Source organism: Ambystoma mexicanum, chromosome 2q, assembly GCF_040938575.1.
Source record: "Ambystoma mexicanum isolate Mex_15411 chromosome 2q, UKY_AmexF1_1, whole genome shotgun sequence".
NCBI lineage: Eukaryota > Metazoa > Chordata > Amphibia > Caudata > Ambystomatidae > Ambystoma > Ambystoma mexicanum.
Genome location: NC_090924.1, coordinates 540609184 through 540629993, shown reverse-complemented (window position 1 = coordinate 540629993; position 20810 = coordinate 540609184). Strand labels below are relative to the sequence as shown.

At 45.3% G+C, this 20810-nt stretch overlaps 1 protein-coding gene across 2 annotated transcripts in view; it reads left to right on the top strand.

The window, feature by feature from the left end:
* The window catches only part of DLEC1 (DLEC1 cilia and flagella associated protein), a 1790999-nt gene that overhangs the window by 387176 nt on the left and 1383013 nt on the right, over positions 1-20810 (top strand). For both annotated transcript variants that reach the window (XM_069647686.1, XM_069647685.1), the window contains exons 8-9: positions 15730-15814; positions 17014-17101. In XM_069647686.1, coding sequence (XP_069503787.1) covers positions 15730-15814; positions 17014-17101 — 173 coding nt within the window. The remainder of the gene's footprint in view (positions 1-15729; positions 15815-17013; positions 17102-20810) is intronic.

Sequence of the window (20810 nt, the reverse complement as noted above, 5' to 3'; positions counted from 1 at the left end):
TAACTCGGAGAAAAAAAGGGTCTCAACCTCTTCAGAGAAGGTTTTGAAGTCATCCGACCCTCCTAAGCTCAATTCTGATGAAGGGGTTTTGGTACAGAAAAAAAAGGTTTGGGAAAGGGTGGGTTTAAGGGGCTAAGCCTAATGAAAACATGGGAGGGCCTTATTTTTAAGACTATTCGGTCCCATTCTTCTATTTGATAGTGGGCTATCACCAGAGTATCTAATAGCACATGGGTTTTGAAAAACAAATTCTGTTGGCTGACCGGATTTGAAGTTGGGAAAATCGATTTCCTTAATAGTGGATATTTGATCAGCATCAAGGACTTCAATAATGCTGTTGTCCCCTTGCGGTGGGATGACAATTACTAACATGGGTTCTCAACTTTTATCAATTGAGTCAGATCCCACCACTGACACCATATTTAAGGGAGGCATGGTATCACAAGTATGACACAGACACAAAATATTACATTTGTAAAACCATTATTGAAGTTGCAATGGGGTTGGAGAAACTCCTACCTTGCCCTGTAGCAAAGATGGGCGTTGTCTCGACCATCAAATAATAAATAAAACAGTCCTAGTTGAGTCTGTCAAATCAAAATGGCTTATACTAACAAACACCTAATGCCTGCCCTATATCTTGTACAAAATAGTCTGAAAAGGATAATACGTATATAAAAGAAAGTCAGTGTTCAAGTATAAAGAATAAATGTGGCTGAGTCAGCTCCCCTCCCTACGTTGGACAGCACAGAGTAATGCAGTCCCTGTAGGCAAGATGACACACCCTGGCTCAGGCTCTTAACACAAAGGCAGATCAAGATGTGGATCAAAGGCCCACCTAGCCTTCCATGTTAAAGTCTTACTTTCCAATTTTCAAAACGCAGTTCACCAAAAGTTCACATCGGTCCCCCTCAGTCTGGCTCGGACCTCTTAAAGCAAAACAAAACACTTGAGTGGTTAGCTTCCCCAAGCCTATTACACCTTCTCCAGGGGTTCCCTTCCCCTAACTTATTACACCTTTGGTCTCCCTCTGTCAGGTTCAGACCATTTCCTGATGTCGAAGACTTTTGAATGTGCATGGCTTTTTCCAACAAACTGCCCCAGTGCTTCCTGGTCTGGGTAGTTCACTGTATTAGGCACCAAAGTTCAACGTTCATCTTTTTACTCTCCCCTTTTCTCGGGGTCAATTTCAATCACCTCGCTTTTACAGTTCGTTCATTTTATCTCTACAAACTTTTCACCTTTCACTGAGACTTTTGAGTGGGGTGCTTCCTTTTGCTGGACCACTCTGTTACTCATTATCGCTGACTTTACAGCTATTGTTATGTCAAGGTTCAATTGCAGGTCTGCCTTTCTTTGCGTCTCATTCACACGTGGGCAGCCTTCATTTATGCAATATAATATTGCACCCTAGTCTTTCTTTAGCACACACTGGTCTCTCATGTCGCTTGCCAACCCATCAGCTGTGTGCGTTTCTTTCTTGTATTTACTCTCTTCCAGTTTAATAGTCAAGGTTAGTACCACAGGCTTGACTTCGCCTCCACAACTCTGCTGTTCGCACGTGAGGGTCGCTGGTGTTCTTGAAACACAATGCAGCCTTCTTGTTTGGGATTCAGCCTTCTCCATGTGTCTCTTGCTGCTTTTTGGAGGCAACAACCTCCTGCAAGGAACTCCTGGGGTTCTCCACCCGTGGCTCTCGACCCTCGATCCGTTGCTCTGCACTAGTAGGTTCACCTTTCCCCCGGAAGTTCTGCTCTTACTCGTGTTCCACCTTGCTCAGAGAGTGTCTCTACGTTCCACCTTCTATTCGTGTGAGGAGAGCTAATTGATATCAGATGTATGCACTTGGATTCAAGTGCCTGACTTTGTCTGACCCAATTAGTGGGACATGTCCAATGCAGTGTGTAAGAGTTAGCATTATTACTCTGGAACGTCGTAGGATCCTATGAAATAGGAGAGATCATGGGTACAGCAAAGGGAGGAATACCGCGTCTCGCCACCGGCTGCCTCACCCTCACTTCCCGAAGACCCCTCACTCAGGTGATCCTCCCGCACTGGCCAACCCCTATGTGGAGAGCGAGTTTTCCTGATGCTCTGCCTACGCTGCCACTGCTTTCCTCATTAGTGCTCAACTAGCACGATGCTGCTGTCCACGCTAGACCGCATAGGTTGGTCGCCTAGGAAACGCAATGCTACACTTCCTCTTGGAACGCAGCTCCCTTCTGCTTGGAACAAGTTACTTCTCTATGCAGGCACGCACCGCAGGGTTCTTTTCTTTAACCTGGGCCGCTCGCTCTGACTACACCGAAAATTAACGGTCCTCACAATGAAACAAGTTATACTTACTGCTGGCTTTGGCTTGCGCACTCTCATTGTAGCAAACTTGAACTTAGCTTATGAAAATAACATTACAGAATGTACTCTGCTTAAAGTCTTTAGAACTTTGAACCATAAACAATTCTTCTTAACATGCAGTCATGAAAATCATAAGAGTTTTCTCTTGTCACTAGTTTGTTTGTTTCATTGTTTAATCATTTATAATGCGCTCCAGACACAAGGGTATCAGGTCGCAGCAGTTACAGGATATGCAAAGCTTAATTACAGAAGTTACAGGGTGATACAAATAACAAGCATGGATACATCAAAATCATACAGTAACATACAGCAGGGATATTATCTACATTCTATATACAAAATCTAGTTCAAGTAGATGGGAAGCGGGAGGTAAGTATGCAGGTGTAGTGGGAAGGTAAGTATGCATGTGTAAGTCTTATTGATCTGTGGACTTGAGCCAGTTAATGTAATTAAGTCTGAAATTCGGGTATGGTAGGTCTTCTCTGATGGGGTGTGGCATGGAATTCCAGAGTTGGGCCGCTTTGACAGGGAAACTGCAACCACCGACTTTAGAGAGCTTAAATCTTGGGACGGTGAGGAAGTTGGTGTGGGATAGTCTTGTGGGCCTGGTAGATGTTCTCCAATGGAATCTGTCCGTAAGGTAGCTGGGGGCGGCATTATTGAGTGCTTTATAGGTGAGGGATGCCGTTTTTAACAGGATTTTGTTGGTGGTGGAGAGCCAATTATTATGGAGCCTGATGGCAGATATGTGTGATCTTCTTGTCACGTCGAGTGCCGCTCTTAGGGCCTTGTTTTGGAGGATTTGTATCCTCTGGATGATTGATTTGTTGGCGCCAATATATAAGGCGTTGCAGTAGTCCAACCTGGAGAGTATGAGGGCTCTAGCTAGGATCATGCAATTGTCAGACAGGAATGGTTTACCTGTTCTGATGAGCTTACATGCATGAGCAGTGGAGGAGGCCAAGGAATTCACTTGTTTTGTGAAGGAGAGTGTGGAGTTGAGGTAAATTCCCAAAGTCTTCACCTCCTTGGACACCTTGATGAGGTTACCGTCTATTAAGGATGAATACTCCTGGCCTTGTTTCTTAGTTAGTTTGTGTACCCAAAATGATATGCTCGGTTTTATCATCATTCCGGCAGAGTCCATGGGTTGCCATCCATGCCTGAATTATGAGATACACTCTATTCACCAAGGCCGAGTCCTTAACATGATCCCCGGAAAGTGGGAGGAGAATCTGAGTATCGTCTGCATAGTTAGTATAGGAGATACCCAGAAGGTCCAGATCGTCGAAGAGGGGCTTGGTGAATATATTGTATAGAGTATGGGAAACACAAGAGCCCTGTGGAACACAACACGTGATGGGGATGGGGTCAGCCGCTGCAGAAGGGGAGAACACCCTCATGGTCCTATCACCCTGGAAGGACTCAATCCATCGTATGGCCTCTTTGGAGAAGTGGGCAGCTGAGTCCTGGTGACTGCATAAGACCTTGTGGTCCACAAGATCAAATGCAGCCGACAGGTCAAGTACTAAGAGGGCTGTTTTCCCTTTATCTCTTAGTTCATCGACCTGTGTCTTCAGGTCGATAAGGGCAGTCTCAGTTCCATGTTGGCGCCGGAAGCCTGATTGTCGGGCCCCCAGTAGTTTGTGGGCTTCCAGAAATCTTTTAATTTGAAGGTAGGCAACCGTGTCGAGTATTTTTAACAAAAAAGGAACTGTTGTGATAGGACGGTAATTGGTAGGTATAAGTGGGTCGAGGGTTTGCTTTTTTAGCAAAGGGAGCACCCAGGATTGTTTAAAGTTGGTGGGGATGATGCCAGAAGCGAATTAAGTATTGATGAGTTTGGAGATAAAGGGGGCCAGATCTCTTGTCGCATCCTTTATAAACTGGGTTGGGCAGAGGTCACCCTGGCAATTGGATGGCTTCAGTGAGAGAATAACTTTTTCTACCTCACGAATAGTTGTTTAAGAGAAGTTAAAACGGCATCTTATTGGGTTGAGAGTTGAGTGAAGCTTTTTTCAGGGCTATTTTATTTTGGAGGGTAGCGACTTTATTAGCGAGTGCTTGTTGAATGTCTGAACACAAGTTTTATCTTTAGTGCATATTTCAGGAGTGGGAATCGGAGACTCTAGTTCCTTAATGATGGTGAATAATTCCTTCATACTAGAATTGGCATTGGAAATGCGTTTATTGTACGAGTTAAGTTTGGCCAGGCAGATTTCTTATTTATATTTGGAGGAAATTTCTGTTAATTTAGTTCTGTTGGCTTCTGAGGGGAGTAATGTCCAGGAGGTTTCACAACTCCTCTTTAATTGTCGTAAGTCTTTTAGCTGTGGGGTGTATCATTTGTTCAAATGAGTTTTAGGCTTGCTAGGTCTGAGTTTGCGAGGGGCTATGGTGTCGAGTGAGGTTTGCCTGATTTTATTGAACTCGTCGACAAGTGTACCAGGGTCTAGGTTGTCGGCAAGCAAATTAAGGGTGAGGAGGATAGCAGGGATCACTTTGTCCACTGTAATGCTCTTTTTATTTCTAGTCAGGCAGGGTGGGGCGGTAGGGCTAACTGAAGGAAGTGGTCTACATGTAGAGAGTGCAAAGGGCAAGAGGAAATGGTCTGTCCAAAGTTGTGGAACAATGGAAGTGATGTTGGCAGTGCAATTATAGTCCGCAACCCAGTCAAGGGTTCTTCCTTTGTTGCGGGTAGGTTCGCAAACTTTTTGGGACAGTCCAAGTTCGGTCAAGATATTGGAGGTGGTTGAGGCAGGTTTATCTAGAGGGTCGTTAAAGCCCAGGTTAAAGTCACCTAAGAGTAGTAGCTGAGAGTTGGGTTTAAGGTTGTTGGAGAGTAGGGTATAGATGTCCTCCTCAAATGTCCGATTGGGCCGGGAGGTCTGTAAAGTAAGTGATCGTGAGGGTCTGGGAGTTGATTAGCGGAAGTTTGACTGATAAGGTTTCGAAGGACTGGTAGTTTTGGGCGGGAGAGAGTCTCATTGAAAGGCAAGATTTGGTGATAATAGCAATACCTCCCCCTAGAGCACTATCTCTGTCCTGTCTGAGTATTGTATAATCATCAGGGACTGCTCACGATAACATGGGGCCTGCCGCTTCATGCAACCATGATTCCGTAATAGCGAGAAAGTCCAGGTTGTCTGCCAATATCAAGTCAGCGATTTCTGTAGCGTGGGCAATCATGGATCTGGCATTTATTAGGGCTCCTTTGAGGGAATTGGTGACAATGGAAGGACTGTTCTTTGAGTGTGCTTTCTTGGGTTTATACACATTACTGTGTTTGGTAGTGGCGTGTGGATCTAGGCTGGAGGTGGTAAGGTTATCACTGATAGTCAGCTGGTTGATAGAGAGGTTGGTTTTCTTGTTTGCCATGGGCAAGGATCTGGTGAGAGGTTCGTAAAGTTTAGGTAATCTGGCACAGAGTCTGGAGTTCCTGGCGCCTAAGGTGCATGGATTGCTTGGGAGTGAGCTAGGTGTAACATAGTTCACTTGTCCAGTGGTGGGTAGGTCTGTTGACATTGAAGTCATTCTAGTGTGGACTTGTACGTCAGTGAGAAGGGGTTGCATTAGACACACTAGTAGGTAGAGTGTAAATAATGTGCTAAGGACACAGGGGATGTGTACTGTGGTAAGCATATTATGCTAAGGAATTGCAGTAAAGGAGATAGCATATTTGCCAGCTGTTATTACTATTACTCTATTTCAACTTTAGCTAGAAACTAGTGTCAAAAGTCGTGATAGGCTAGTCTAGCAGTACAGGCAGTAACGTTGAGCGAGTAGGCTGGTTCAACATCGGCTAAGATCTGTATCACAGTCAAGAGGGCTAGATTGACAATACAGGCAATAGCAGTAATCAAATAGGCTCGTTCAACATTGGCTAAGGACTGGCATCTCAGTCATGAAGATTAGTTTAGCAATGCAGGCAAAGATAATGATCAAGTGGGCTAGTACAACAATGAACTATAATCTGGCATTCGGCAGTGTGGGTTACGGCAGGGTGTGGCCGTAAGCTTGACTAACAATACAGGCAGGTAGGCTTGATCCATTATGTCTAGTGTAGTAGGTCAGTGGTATGGGCAGGTCTCAGTATCGTAATGAGCTTGGACTGACAGTACAACTAAGAGCAACAAGCAGACAGGCTAGTTCAAGAATGACTAGTTAGAGGATCATCGATGTAGGCAGATGCTGTAGCCTAATCTAGCAATATAGTCAGGCGTGCTGCGCTGGGCTAGTCCTGTGTTGACTGGGTTAGAGATCATTGGTCTGAGCAGTAAAGCACGTAGTCAAGCATCTAATGGTGATACAGTATTCAATATTCGTTATTCAAAGCGTGCCTGTTCATAGTGAGGCAGTCACAAGTAAATGTGCATCATGAAACATTGTGTCAGTAAGTACCTAAAGGAGGACAGCAGCGATAGTTACATATATATAGACAGCGTAGTACAGGTAGGCCGTGTGTATGTACGGTGATGACAATAAACAGGAAATCAACAGGCAATATGGCGTATACTGTAGTGGGTATGGTTCACGGCACCTTCCGCAGCTAGATGTAATTGCGGCTAGGTAGTTCGTACTTAGACACGGTGCTTTTGTTTGTTGTTGGCGCTGGTTGCATTGAGGTGGAAGTTCAAGGTTCATCACGTACATTTGGAAAAGCTGGACAAGAGAAGGAGTGGGCTACCCTGCGGACCCATGCACGTAACAGGCGCAGAACAGGGCCTTTTCCACTCGGGCCTTCTCCAGTAAGTGCCGGCTTCCACCTTGCGGCACATGCTGGGCAATCAAATATACTAGCGTCTCCTAGCAACAGGGCAACGCTCCAGTAACGGCGGCCATCTTAGGTGCAGGCTGGCAGATATCGAACGAATGCAAAAGCAGGAACAGCTGATTGTGAAAGCCTTTTTGGATGGAGGGCTTAATTTCCACCGGACACCAGATATCTGGGTCTAGTGAGGCAGTGGGCATCAAGAACGCTTCAGGGGCATCAAGCCAATGACGGTCCACTTCGTTGAGAGCTTTCGTGCTGCTGCACGCGGTGGGGCTGCTGGGGCTCCTGCTGGGGCTCCTGTCCGCTCCGTAGCTGGAGGTCAGATGGGGGAGATGGCGCAGAACAGGGCCTTTTTCACTCGCGCCTTCTCCAGTAGTACATTGCTTGCAATAAAAATCAACTGCTACACTTAGCTTCTGAGTTTTCTCTCTGCTTTTCAGTCTTTCAATACTAGGGCTCTGGTTTCTGTGACCTCTCAGGGTCTATTCTGCTGTTGAAAGGCAGTTGAGAACCTTGGTGAGGGTTCCAAATGTGTCACAACTGCACATCCTCCAGTCACGCTTGAGCAGATGCTTCACCATTTTGGAATGGGGTAATCTCATTCCCCTAAAAGGTCTGTTAAGGAAAGTGCCACAAAGACTCAAAGAAAACCCAAAGTCCTACAAACAAACCCACAGAACTTAAGGAATCAGGAGCCTGCCTCAGTCGCTCCACCTAGACCTGACAGAACTGACCAATAGGAATCAATCTGTGAGACCATAATTTGAATCGCCCGATTGGAATTCACCAGATACATGGGTAGTCAAAAGACTAGAGATGCAGAGTTGATAAATGAATGGACTCATTTGAGTCAAACTTTTGTGAATACATATTAAAAGATACATTGTGGTATATTAACATTAACATTTAGGACTAATATTGCCAAATGATAACCTTGAAAAGGACCTTGTATGGTCGAAACACGTGTTGGTTAGGGCATTGATTCAGACGGAGCATGCCAATGATTTAGACGGAATCCTAGGGGATTGAGACTACATTTAATAGTGTATTTGAGGGGTCAGGGCAATGAATCGAATGAAATATTATTTGACTTAGGCGATGATCAGTGGTGCATCTGAGACAATAAAGTAATAAAGTTTTTTAAATATTTCTTTTTTTTTTACTATAAAGTTGCATAATATTACTCAAGGAGATGCTTGTGGGAGCATAGTGTAACTACTTCCTTACATAAACCAGTGACATTGGCTGCGACTGTCCATTTAAAGACCATTTTACATGAGAATTTGGGGTGTTTTCCCCTATGACGTATATGCTGAAAATAAGTGGAAAATGTGGCATGCCTAAGCACATTTGTCCAGTAACTTTGGTCAAAATGTTATCTGATTTAATAAAAAACCTTTGCCTTTTGCCCAATTAAGAACTGCAGTATCAAATGCCCTTCTGTTCAATCACATCATGGCCAGATGATTCAGTTAGCACCGCAGAGTTTTGACGTCCAGTTGTGTCCTGCCAGAGAGGGACAGAGTATTGTCTGGTCTGCTGGTGAAGACGTGTTTGGCAGGACATGTCTGGCAATAAGGGTGACTGCTGCAATGGGACCTGAAGCACAGAGCCAGGCATGGGACCCGATAGTGCAGTTGCACCTGGTGTGTCTATCTGGTACTGGCCTGAGGTCCTTTATTTGAACAGAGCTGGCTCTGCTGGCACTTGATGCCTAATAACATAACATGTTTTGTGGCTATTCAGTGTCGAATGTTACCTGGATGGTGATCTTTAAAGTTACTTTTGGGCGAGTCCTAAATAATATGTTTGGAGTAGCAGTCCAAGACATAAAATAAGCAGTGTCACATAGCAATTTGCTATGCAATTCTGTAGGTTTGATAATTAAATTGGCTCTTGTGTAGCACAGCTACCTATTTAAATTACCCGGTTCAATGAAAGCACAGCTCACTCTCCATGCCTCTTTTGCCCTCCGGGCTCACTCCACCCTCTTTTCTCTGTCCACTGCAAGTTCAAAGGGAGAGAGCGAGGGTGAGATATCATCTCCTCTACTCTTAAAAGTGCCAAAGCCTATGTGGGAGTGACAGACAAGAAAGGTTCTCTTTTACAAATACCTGCAAACCAGCAGTAATAGGGATGATCCTTTTATTAAGCTAACTATAACCTGTTTAGCAAAGACGAGTATGTGTTGACTTTATTATTTTAAGACAGTCCTGCAATTCCATTGGTAAAGAAATAAGTTGTTACATAATGCATGATGACAGTATTGCTACTGTAAAACACTGTATTATCTGCATGTTTTTCAGTAAACCTTAGACTAGTGTATCTAGATCTCAGTGTCAACTATACTTAATTTTGTTAGGGAAGGTGCATCATATTGACGAGTGACATTTCTTTTGAAAATGTACATGATTACACGGTCAAATGCTTTTGATGGCAAACCTAGTTCTGTAACCTGCTGGTTGCGCACATCTGTGCAACTGGCACTCAACCCATGAGCTGATCCCAAATTCTTGGCATCCTATCTTTTCACCATGTTGCTTTATACCAGCTAACCAGAAAGTGAGATGACTGCAAACTACAATATGTTACCCAGTTTTCAGATTTCTCTATGCCATCCGCTCTGCTTAGTCTCTCACTTTCTCTCTTCTTCCATAATGAATACAGAAAGCTAACTAGATGTTTATGCAAGGTAGTGATCAATAGTTCTATACAGTCTGTACATGCAGAGTCCTGCTGCAATACCATGCACTACAGTTCGCATGAGGAGCTCACTTTGATCTGCAATTAGGATTACATTATGTATTAGCACATGTGGGAAAGAGCTGGCCAGTATAGAGGCAAGGAACGCAAGTGGAATCTGCAAGTAGCTGTCTGCATTTCATGCCAGCTCACTGTGCTTCGCCAAACCTTCACCCTGTCCTTTGAGGCAGTGCCACAGGCCCCAGTCTCCACTGGAGTGCCAGACCTCAACCCCCTCCACCTCCTCTCCCGACCCACCTCCAGGGCCACCTGCAGGTCCTGTTAATAGTTATTTCCAATCATGGGCATGTGCTGTCTCTTATTAAGAGAAGCATGAATTGCACAATGCCCGGTTACATCAGCACCCCAGATCCCCAGATGACTGATCTGAGTGCTAATAGTGATACATACTGCTTTCATGGGTGCGCATGTCAGGAATACTGCACTTGGGCCTGCCTGGCTCGGACTGGAGGACAGTTAGCTGCCCTCCCATCCCCGAAACTGATATGCAACTCTGTATAGAAAACAGTTGATATCAGTGACGGGCCATCTTATCCGCCTGAAGTTGACAATAGCCCTGCCTACCGCAACACCATACTAAAATTGTCTCAAGCTATGACTATCCTTTAACAGAGTGACATTATTGTTTTATGAAACTTCTGAACTTCTGCTTACACAGAAATGGGTCAGGCATACAATATATGGAACACTGCCCTGTGCAACACTGACTGCAGCAAGCATTACAGAGATTTGCACTGAAAACTGTTATCTGAGCCTTTTAATCATATCTATATATTTGTGTCCTTCATGCAGCCACAGACACTCATCTCACTAATGTCTTACTTCAGCAGTATACAAATATGCTGTATTGTTGCTAAATAACTTCTGTTGACATTAAAAATATTAGTACAAAATTGCTAATCAAATAGGTTTGCTTGCCAACTAAGACCATTGTAATTAGCAAACTCTGCTAGTCAATTTTTTTAATCTAATTTATACCTTGTACTCTTTAAGTGGTTATGAACTATGCTGGGATCGGAGATGAGTAAGATTGTCGAACTGGTTATGATTGTCAGTAGTTGATATTTATTAAGTGGGGAAAATTATAGCGAAACGTGGTATTATTAATGTGTGCACTATGGATGAAGTTGTGAGCTTTCTTGTTAATCAGTTCAGGGATGACTGTATATCCTTGCCAATTTTGTGGAGGAATGATCACACATTTTGTTGAAACAGCTCTTGCTAAGCAGGGGTGGACTGGAAACCAAAAGAGGCCCTGAAAATAATTTTCAAAGTGGCCCCATATTACACATTGTCAGCAAGCCCAACGCTTTTCCTATCAGAAAATGTGGAAATGCCACACCAAAGAGGCCCAGGGTTAGGAACTGTTAGGAACGATTGCCAATTATGTGCAATTTTCCCTTCAGTTGTGAACCTCCCAATTGTTTTGCTGTTGTCTGACCATCCTAGCCTGAGTTTTGCCAGTGGAGCACAGCCTTCTGCTGCACTCCGCTGGGTTTTCGCTCATTTTGTTATGGGTAAACTGACATGCTCTTAAAGACAGTCAGTACTGGGAGACTTTGTTTCCCTTAGCCTTTCACTTTGTTGCAAGTTCTTTGCAACATTTACCAGTGCATAAAGTACCTTGCAGTACAATGCGCTGGGATCTTCCTTTTATATTTAAGGCCCTAGACACCCTCAAAGGATTTTTCAGTAGAAGTACAAATGTGCCTTGGACAGAGTTGGTGGCAGCTGTTATTTTTCATATATTTGTAACCTTTTCTTTCGGTCCATATCGCGTTTACTGCGTTTGGCCCTGGACAGTGGCTTGGCCCCAAAATGGCCATTCCACAAGGTCCTTTGTTCTGTCCTTTGGCCATCTTGTCCCTTTGCCTTCCCCAGGTTGAGCGGGTCAGTCCTTATTTGGTCATGCATTCTCCTGCGAAACACCAAGCTTTTGTGGGCTTCTGTATGCTTTGTGTGTGTGCCTCCAGGAGGTGGGCAGGACTGTCTAGTTCCAATACACATCTTGGGTGCCAGATTGTCTGGTGTGCTGGGAATGACTGGGACCAGCGTGGTCCGTGATTGGTCCACGTCTGACATGGCTGTAGGTCTCTCATTGGGTCCTCTTTGTTTTGGCACAAAGTAGATTCTGGATAAGAGAAGGGCCGAAACACCCATACCTGGTCGATCTCTTGAGTTCTCACTGAACCTAGGATAGGATCCAAGTATCCTGAAACTAAGAAGCCGTGTCGAGGAACCGCTGGTGACCCACTGGAAGGTTTGGCACCATGAGCCGGCTATTGTCCCGCAGGACCCCTCTGCATCTGATTGAACTTAGGTCTGCAAAGGTGCTTCGACCCATTTAAATAGTGGGAACAACTATTCACGGCACCTCCACCTTAACCTGCAAGTGAGCATCCTCAGAAGTGTTCCTGGGCCAACCAGTGAACTGACCAGCTTGCGCAGGACTTTTGCTCTGAACCCGCTGCCATTTCGAGTTGACGGGACTTTGGAGATTGTAAGCACTGGTTATAAGGCACTCTCCCGCCGAGTTTTGTACACCTAGGCGCCCTAGGTCTGAAATTAGGAGAGTACGTCTGAACCCAAGTGCATGCGGTCACTCTGTCACCCAGCCGTGGTGACGAACTTCGAGGGTGTGCTGCTGCTGTGGCCCCCTTTGCCCTGAGACGAGCTGCAGTGAAATCGAGTTGATCCCTTCACCAGGAGAAGAGGAATCATCGGTGTCCTGCCATGGAATCATCCCTGGAACTCAGCCGCTGTAAGCCGCACAATTGCAGCATTTGAATCCGCTACCGAAGTGGACTCCACTGCGGAAGTTTGGTACAGAGTGCGCCTTGGGTTGGTGAGTGCTTGCAACCCTTACCGGTGGCCCCTGGCACATCCATCCATTTTTACACACGTGTCCCCTGAGGGCCACTCACCTTTATCGAGGTAGCGTGTGCTACCAAGCCATTCCCAACTCCGGGAGTCTGTTCTGCCCTCTTTGGGAGACCCTCCTCGGATAGTGGGAACTTAATCTTCACTGCCTCACCTGCCTTACTGAGCTGCTACAGCCACTGCAAGAGACCCTGTTTTTGCCCAACCGCATGATTGTGTGCATCTGCATCCGAAAGTACTTTGGAGCATAAGGCTCCACTCTTCTTAGGTACTGCACTGCCTTTCAGTTAGGGTTGATAAAGTGAAGGACTGCCTAAAATATAGTCGCAGTGTTTGCTCCCTTTCCTTACAGTTTGTGGACCCTTACTGTGTGCCATTCTTTTAGGCCATTGGTATCTGTATATATGTTTTATAGTAGTGTTGTGTTGGTTTAAGTATTACTGCGGATCCTTGCTTGTGTTTGATTTAAAAAGCCTTTAATAAAAGTATATGTATTTTTGATATATACCTGACTGAGAGTAATTTGCAGTGCCCTTCACTGTGTGTTCTCATTGTGGGCTTTTGATCACCCTCACCCCTCCCGAGACCTAGTCTTGACCCCCGCCAATGCTACCTTGATTGGTCAGGGTCCAGAAGGTTACCCTGTTCAGAAATCCATCTTAACAGAGACCTACAGGGACGTTTGCAGTGTTCCCTATATGCCACTCAACCTCTTGTGGTAAGGTCGACAGCACAGGCGACGCTGACCTTTGGTGACTTAAACAGAATGGCTTTATTGTTAGATTCCAGGTGAGTATGGGTTGTATGCACCCCTACAGGGAAGAACTACACATTATAGGAATTGTTCTTGAGTAATAAGTGAAAGGGCTTATCAACACAAAGTGGGATTTTTCTACAGGTGTGAAACATATCAGGTGGTTCTGGTTTAAATATTAACATTCTTAATCTAGCCTTACAAGTCGAAAATACAACGATTGAATGAGACGGAACAAGAGAAAAAGAGACAAAGAGTGAAAGGAGAAAGGGGGTGTGTTAGGGAGATGGGAAGACAGAGGGAGAGAGGAGGAAGGAGAGAGAAGGAGGGAGAGAGCCAATGAGAGGGACACAAGGAGAGAAAGAGGCTGACAACGGGAGCACAACCCCTGTCCCAGTTTTAGGGCACCCTCTTTTCCTCCTCTGACTCACTCCATACACGAAGTGCCGCCACTCACTGTGCCACTTTCATAGTTTGCCAAACGCCCAATTCAGAGTTGAAGCCGGGCTAGAGTGTCAGCCTTATAAAAGAAGGGCTAATTGTGGATATCAGGTGTGGGGGACCCTTAGGTCCCAGCACTGTGTGCCAAAGAGCAGAAGCCCAGAGAACTGTTGGGAACATTGCTGGTAACCCCTCCCACAACCACAGCAAAATGGACTGAAAGAAGGGCTCAGGAGACCCTAAAGCCAGAGACTGTAAGCTTATTGATTGCTCTGATTGTGAGACAGCGAGGGAGACCGAGAGAGACTTGTGCTGATATGCAGATCTCTGAGTGTAATTTTACATGGATGAAATAAGGAAATGGGAATAGTGAGTGGTCTCAGAGTGACTGGAGTGAAGGGAGAGCTGGCAGAGGAATAGATGTACTGCTGTTTATGTCTACCTTACAGTGCACTGCCTGGAGTCTACTAACTTGTTATATCCACCTGCTGCAGAAGAATAAATAACCTATGTTATGTCCATAGGGCTTCTGCGCAATCCTTTGAGGAAAAACAACATGTTAAAGTAACTCAGTATGAGGTCAAGTTGACACCTTGATATTTCAATGTTAACCAGAGAGATTGGTTTCCTGGCGGTCCTAGGTCTCCAAGCATTCCGTTTGCCCTGTTGCCCATGAAGTTCACACCTCCCAGTCCACACAAAGGCAGATAACGAAAGCACAAAAGATGGTTTTGACCGCTGTCATGAAAGCCCGGTAATCAAAGTGGGCTTCATTAGGAGTACTGCTGTATGGGTAAAAACGGCACTAAATGAATTTCTGCCACTTTACCGCACCACTGTGCTACGAGTTTTAGAGGTGAAATGGAGGATTTTCCTTCAGCATGTAACTGGAAGTAAATCCTCTACTTCACCTCCCAAAAATCTGCAGATTTACTGTGGCAGAATTGCAGTTTGCAGTAAATCGTTAAAAATCTCGATGAAATCCTGCTATGGAAAATGGTGATTAATAGCACTATACCACCACCCATAATCCTGTGGTAATTCAACACGACCAAGTGGTATTAACAGTAAATTATTTTGGTGGTAATTCTGCAGGTTTATCGCCAAATTTATTTTAATTGTATTTTATTATTTTTTTCCAATAGCACAATACCTGAGTTAGGTTTCTAAGCGCAGAATCTTGCTTCCAAGAGAAACACGTTGCCCCTGTGCTATCCTCCGTTCGCAATTCTCAATGAGGCCCAGAGCCTGCCCCCATCTCTCCTTGTGTGGACAGTGAGGAGGAGTGAGTAAAGTGGCAAGAATTGATTTGTAATATTATTTGCAATAGGTAGTTGTTTTATTGGTATTGTTCCTTGATGACGTCCAGTACAGCATACCTCTTGGGCATGACTTCAAACTCCCATTGACATCCCATGCCATTCTTCATGGTCAGCCTACAGAATGTCATGTCTTGTATGATCATCCCTATAAATAGCTACTTAGCAACAGCACGTTAGGCCGATTCCCTGTTTTTTAGCCGCAGCATCCAGCAACATCCAACACTATTAAACAAATGATATAGCACTGGGGGAGTTACGCATCACCTATCTTTTGGACAACACATGAATACTGTGACAAAAGTGCCCACATACTCTTTCTGTGGCTTTCTGTGACTGATGATTGTAGTGAATATAGTACCTCGTTGTATTGGCCAGATTGCTGCGTGCAGTGCTGAAAACAATCACCAATGAATAATTATTGTGTCCTCCCTTCTGCCTAGTGACCCATGCCAGCCCGTGCCTGTGTTCCTTGCGAATCCACCCATCATTTTCTTCTCAGAGTATGAAGTTGGACAGGTCTATGAGGTAAGATGCCAGGATACCAAAGAATTGATTCACATTCAGTGTTTGTTATTGTTCAGAGCTGCAGTACCCACAGACACCATTTAAGTGGTAAAGCCTGCTCTAATGTAGCTGGCCAAAGGTCACAACCAAACGCTAATGTGGCTTATCACCTTTACAAGGCTAAAACATCCTGATGAGCCAACTAATACATAAAACACTCGTATCGCAGCCCACCTCACCCAGCCCTAAATCTCACTCCTCTCGTTGTTTCTACCCCTCCAATTCCTTCAACTATATATCTTTTCTGGCAATGTTCTCTTGCTGCAATACTCCCTCTTGCTCCTGCCCTAGCCAAACTCCAACTAGGCTAGCCTGACTGTACCCCAGCCAGGCCTAACCTTTCCTCCTCAGCTTCCCCAGAAAAGATTTACATTGAGCAATTAAGTGTAACCTGTTACTCCCAGCAATCCACTTGGGTGCCCACCCCACAACTGAACCATCACACAAGCAACAAAGAACATTACATCACTAATCTCAGCTCCTGTAAATTCCCTGACATATCAGACAAAAGGCCCCTTCATATTGAAACATTGCCAACGCCAAGATGCGCTGAGGGGTAGCACTGAGAGCTGCTACATTGAAACATTTCAGGGCAAAATGGTGCCAGCCTCTAGAACCTTTCCTACATAGCACACACCTCAAAGTTCTCAATCCACGGCTGGGCTGGCTCCTGGGCTTTGCCACTTGCTGAAATGCCCTGGCGGTAGATTTGGCAGCCTTCTGCAACCCAGATTTCCTATATTATTCAGATTTTATGAACCAACAATATAACCTACAACATTATACAGTTTAGCCTCTGGCGAAAGGCTCGTAACTCTTCAAATGATAATAAGACTTTTGAACCAACCATTATTCGAACATCTGTATTCCGATTTCCATTCCTTTCAGTTTAACTACAATCTTTAAAGAAAGGAGAAAAGTTTAGAATTCCCGTTTTTGCCGCGAAATTAGGCTCAAGCTCCCCTCCCTTTTTTCCTTTTTTCACATGTATTGAGTTTCCCAGGAAGGAAATGGAATGACCGCCTTATGCTTTACTGTGGTTGAATTAAAACAAGTATCAATCAGCATCTACCTTTTACAAGGTAGTAAACGCATGTTATGACTGTTAGTTGGCTCTTCATGCCTTGAGTATTTCCACCTATTACGTTGTTTATTTTCAGATGACTGTAGAGTTGCGAAATCTCACCGCAGTCAGTCGTTACGTCCGGATCATTCCACCCTCCACTCCCTACTTCGCTGTTGGGCTTGGTAAGTGTGTTGTGTATATGCTTAAATGTCTATTTGTGCAGTATTGGCATTATTTGGCGCCTGCAAGAGACCTATGCTAAAAAAGATGTCACTAATGAGGAGTTCATTTGCATCAGCAAATGCAATAGATGGTCATTTACATTTGGTTTCACTTCCGTTATTGGATGGGTATGGACCCCAGAAATAAAATATTGATGTTGAGTAAGGGAGCCATGAAGGTCGCTCCCCTGCAAGGTCAGCCTTCTGCTCCCCTGTCCTTCCCCCTGTCAGTTTTGGGGGGTTTCCCCACACTTCCCTGCTATCCCCACCACTTAACTCTTCCAACTCCCGCTGCCTCTTCAGCTTCCCTCATGGTGCTTCCCTGAATGGCAGACGTACACCATGTTCTATAACATGACGCAGCCATGTGCATGTCTCTTATTCGGGAAAGCGTCCTAGAGACGGCAATCGAACAAATTATGGCCAATGTTACTCAGTGATAAGTTCCAGCCCTGCTGTCCAGTATTCATACTCCTTCTCTTGAGCATACAACTTTACCGAGTAGGCACAAGAACATTGTTTAGCTTACTGTGTTTTTTTTATACCCAAACCTGACCTAATCAGTCGGGTAAGTGGTGATAGGGGTCTCTAGAGGAGATGTGGGGGAAGGACACAACTTAGTATGTCTTCATTACAGCTCTAAACTGTGGTTGACAATGGGGCACCACTAAACATAGCTTTCCTGCAGCAGTAGGATTCTGTGGGTGTTCACTTCCCATACCCAGTTCTGGGATTGATGCATCTATGAGGGTGAAAGAAAGGGTGACAAAAATAGCAAAGGACTATCTAATCCGGCAGTCAAAAGTCTCTTTCTCTCTAGCTTCTTCAGATCTCCAAGAAGTGAGAGGTCAAATGTCTCTGCTTTGAAAAATAAGTCCAGGTCTTTCGCAAGACTCTGAAGCAGCCCGCCTCCAGTCCTCAGCCACAGCCCACAATCCGGAGACTTCCCTGCTCTTTCACTTCGGGCTTTGGTTTTTCCAGGTTTCCCCGAAAACCTCTTTGGGGATTTCACCCCTGTACTCTCAGGTTAGTGTGACAACAGTTCCCTTTTCGATTTTCTTGAGTGCTGATTTTGCCCAATGCTGCAGACCTGTGCTTCCTTTGCCCAATATCATGAGACAACAGGGATGTTCAGTGTCCCCAAGCATCTACCTCTGGTTGAGTGCACTGGGACTCCCAAATCTGACTCCCGCTGTTGGGAGGTAACCCCGCTCTCGCCTTGGCATCCTCAACAAGTGGAGCAGCTTCTCTCGCCCCTAATGTACTCTGTGGTTCTCAGGAAAGGGTTGGGATGAGTGTCCAGCAGTGGCTAATGTTCCTGCTCTACTTACTGTATTGGAGCTTGGGTACCCCACTGGTGGGGAAGCTTAACATACATTCTGTGAGGAGCCAGGAATGAGGCGTGGACACAGAGAGCTCATAGTGGTTGTTACAGACTTTTATTGAAACAGTAAAGGGGTTGGAAAATGCTTCACTGTCCCTAATCTAAGAGGTATTTCCCTACGTCAACCAAAACTAAGGGTCTGTCAAGTGTCAAGATGTCCAAAACAAAAATGTCCTGTGTCCAAAATCCTATCCTAGCCCTCACATTCTACAACTAACTCTAAGGTGTGAAGGGGCATTGTCTTTTGTTCAAAAAGGTGTTCAAATGTTTAAGCTCAACAAAAGGTTAAACTCCAACAAGAAGGTTCCAATAATCAATGTTCACAGTCCCAAGGGGGGTGACTGCCTTCCCCAGGATTTACTTCATCAAAACAAAAAGTTCAAATAAATAACCACATTCTTTATAGCTCCTCTTGTGTTGCAATTCACTGCAGTGGAAATGACCCGCTATCCCAGTATTCCACATTCAGTACAATTCTATTCTTAAGGGTATGTGTCTTCCTTACGATTCTCCTTTCAAGATAACACAATTTAGGGGTGAGTCCCAGACTTGCAAAACGCCTGGCATACTCCCCTGCCAAGTTCTCTTTCACAATTCCTTTTATTGATGTGAATCCCAAATCCGCTCTTTACCTGCTATACTCTCCTGCTAGTACTTTAAAATGCAATTTCTCTTTCTCATTCAGCACAAGGTGGCATGTGTCTTCCCCTAGCTACTTTATGGCAAAAGTACTGTGATGATGAAGATGGCACTGATTCCAATGAGGATTACTTGTTGCCCCCACACTTGGCAATCAATTCACTCTTTCTTTGCCTCAGCTTTGGCGTCCCTTTTTCCCCTTTGGGCTCACCAACAACTTCTGTGTTCTCTCAAGCCACTTGCATTTCGTTTGGTTACTCGCCTCAGTGTCTACTGGTCTCAAGCGGCTTTCCCCAGGCAGCGGCACATAGCGTGCTCGCTACTTGCATTGGCACAAAGCTTGTCCTGTCTTCCAGTTCCCGCCGCAGCTTCCTTCTTGTTCGGGCGCTTTTCTGGTTAACCAGAACTGCTGTCCTACGCTACCGGTATGCAGCTCGCCTCTTCACTTCTTCTCCCGCTAGCAACGCTCTGCAGCCACCAGTCTTAGTTCCACCTGCTTCTTGGTCTGCCTGGCCGGCGTGGGGTGCTGGGGTTGGCTCCCTCTCTTGCCGCCTCCACTCGCCTGCCTTCTGGGTTCACCTCCGGGTTAGGACAAAGTCTGCTCTGCACTGCATGGTGTGTCTCTCGCCAATTTCCAAGCAGACACCTGTAAAAGGAAGGTCTCCATCTTCTTTCAGCAGCTGATTTAAACTCCTGCATCCAGGCTGGAAGGTGTCCTGGACCATTCACATTCCTCCAAACACTAGACTGCGCATTATGGTTTCCACTCTTGCTCATTGTAGTCCTCTTCCTTGTCTCAGTACATGTGGTTTCATAAGGTGTAAAATGTCCATGTGTTTTGTCAGCAGCGTTGCAGGGTGTTGAAGGGGTTTATCACAATATGCCATCAAGGCATGGGGAATGGAGGGGGTATCTGTTACGCTCACCTGGCTCCCACAGGGGCGTTGATCGGAACCGGACAGCTGCAGTCTCCACCAACGTGACGCGTAGTGCAGAGATGACAGACTGGACTGGCCCGCCTAATTTCGTCTGCTTGACCCGTAGAAGTATTCTCCTGAAAGTGGAGAAAGGGAATTAGCCACACGTGGATTTGAACACCCCACTGTTCTTCCCACTAATCACCTCCGATATCTCCTTTCATAGTCTCACCTTATGTTTTTAAAAGATGAGCTCTCCATCCTGCGTGGATTGCAGGGGCGTGTAGATAACCAGTTACTTCACTGGTCCGAAGGAATTGGGAGAGTTCCAGACCAATATTGACTCTGAGGTCCCTGGCGAGGAACCGTAAGTATATAGTTCGTAAGAGTTCAAAATGTCTGATATTCACTCTTGTCCGATTCCTTTTGTCTTGCAGCTTGACCCAAGAGAAGATTGCCCCGTGTCAGCTGGTAGCGTTCAGGTAAGAGTCTGTATTACCCAACACTGTCTGGTAAATGATACCTATGTTTAATCTGTTGCTTTCCCTCTTATTACAGGTGCGGCGTGAGAAATTTTGACGTCTTGATGAATAATGCCTCCGGCGGTAAAATCAGGTAAGTCTATGGTGGTAACAGAGATTGCCTTTGTTTATTCTCTCGGCTCACCTTGCTGTTCTTTTGTCCCCCTTAGGTGCCGGAGTTCGGCGAAGATGTGATGGAGACTGCGGCG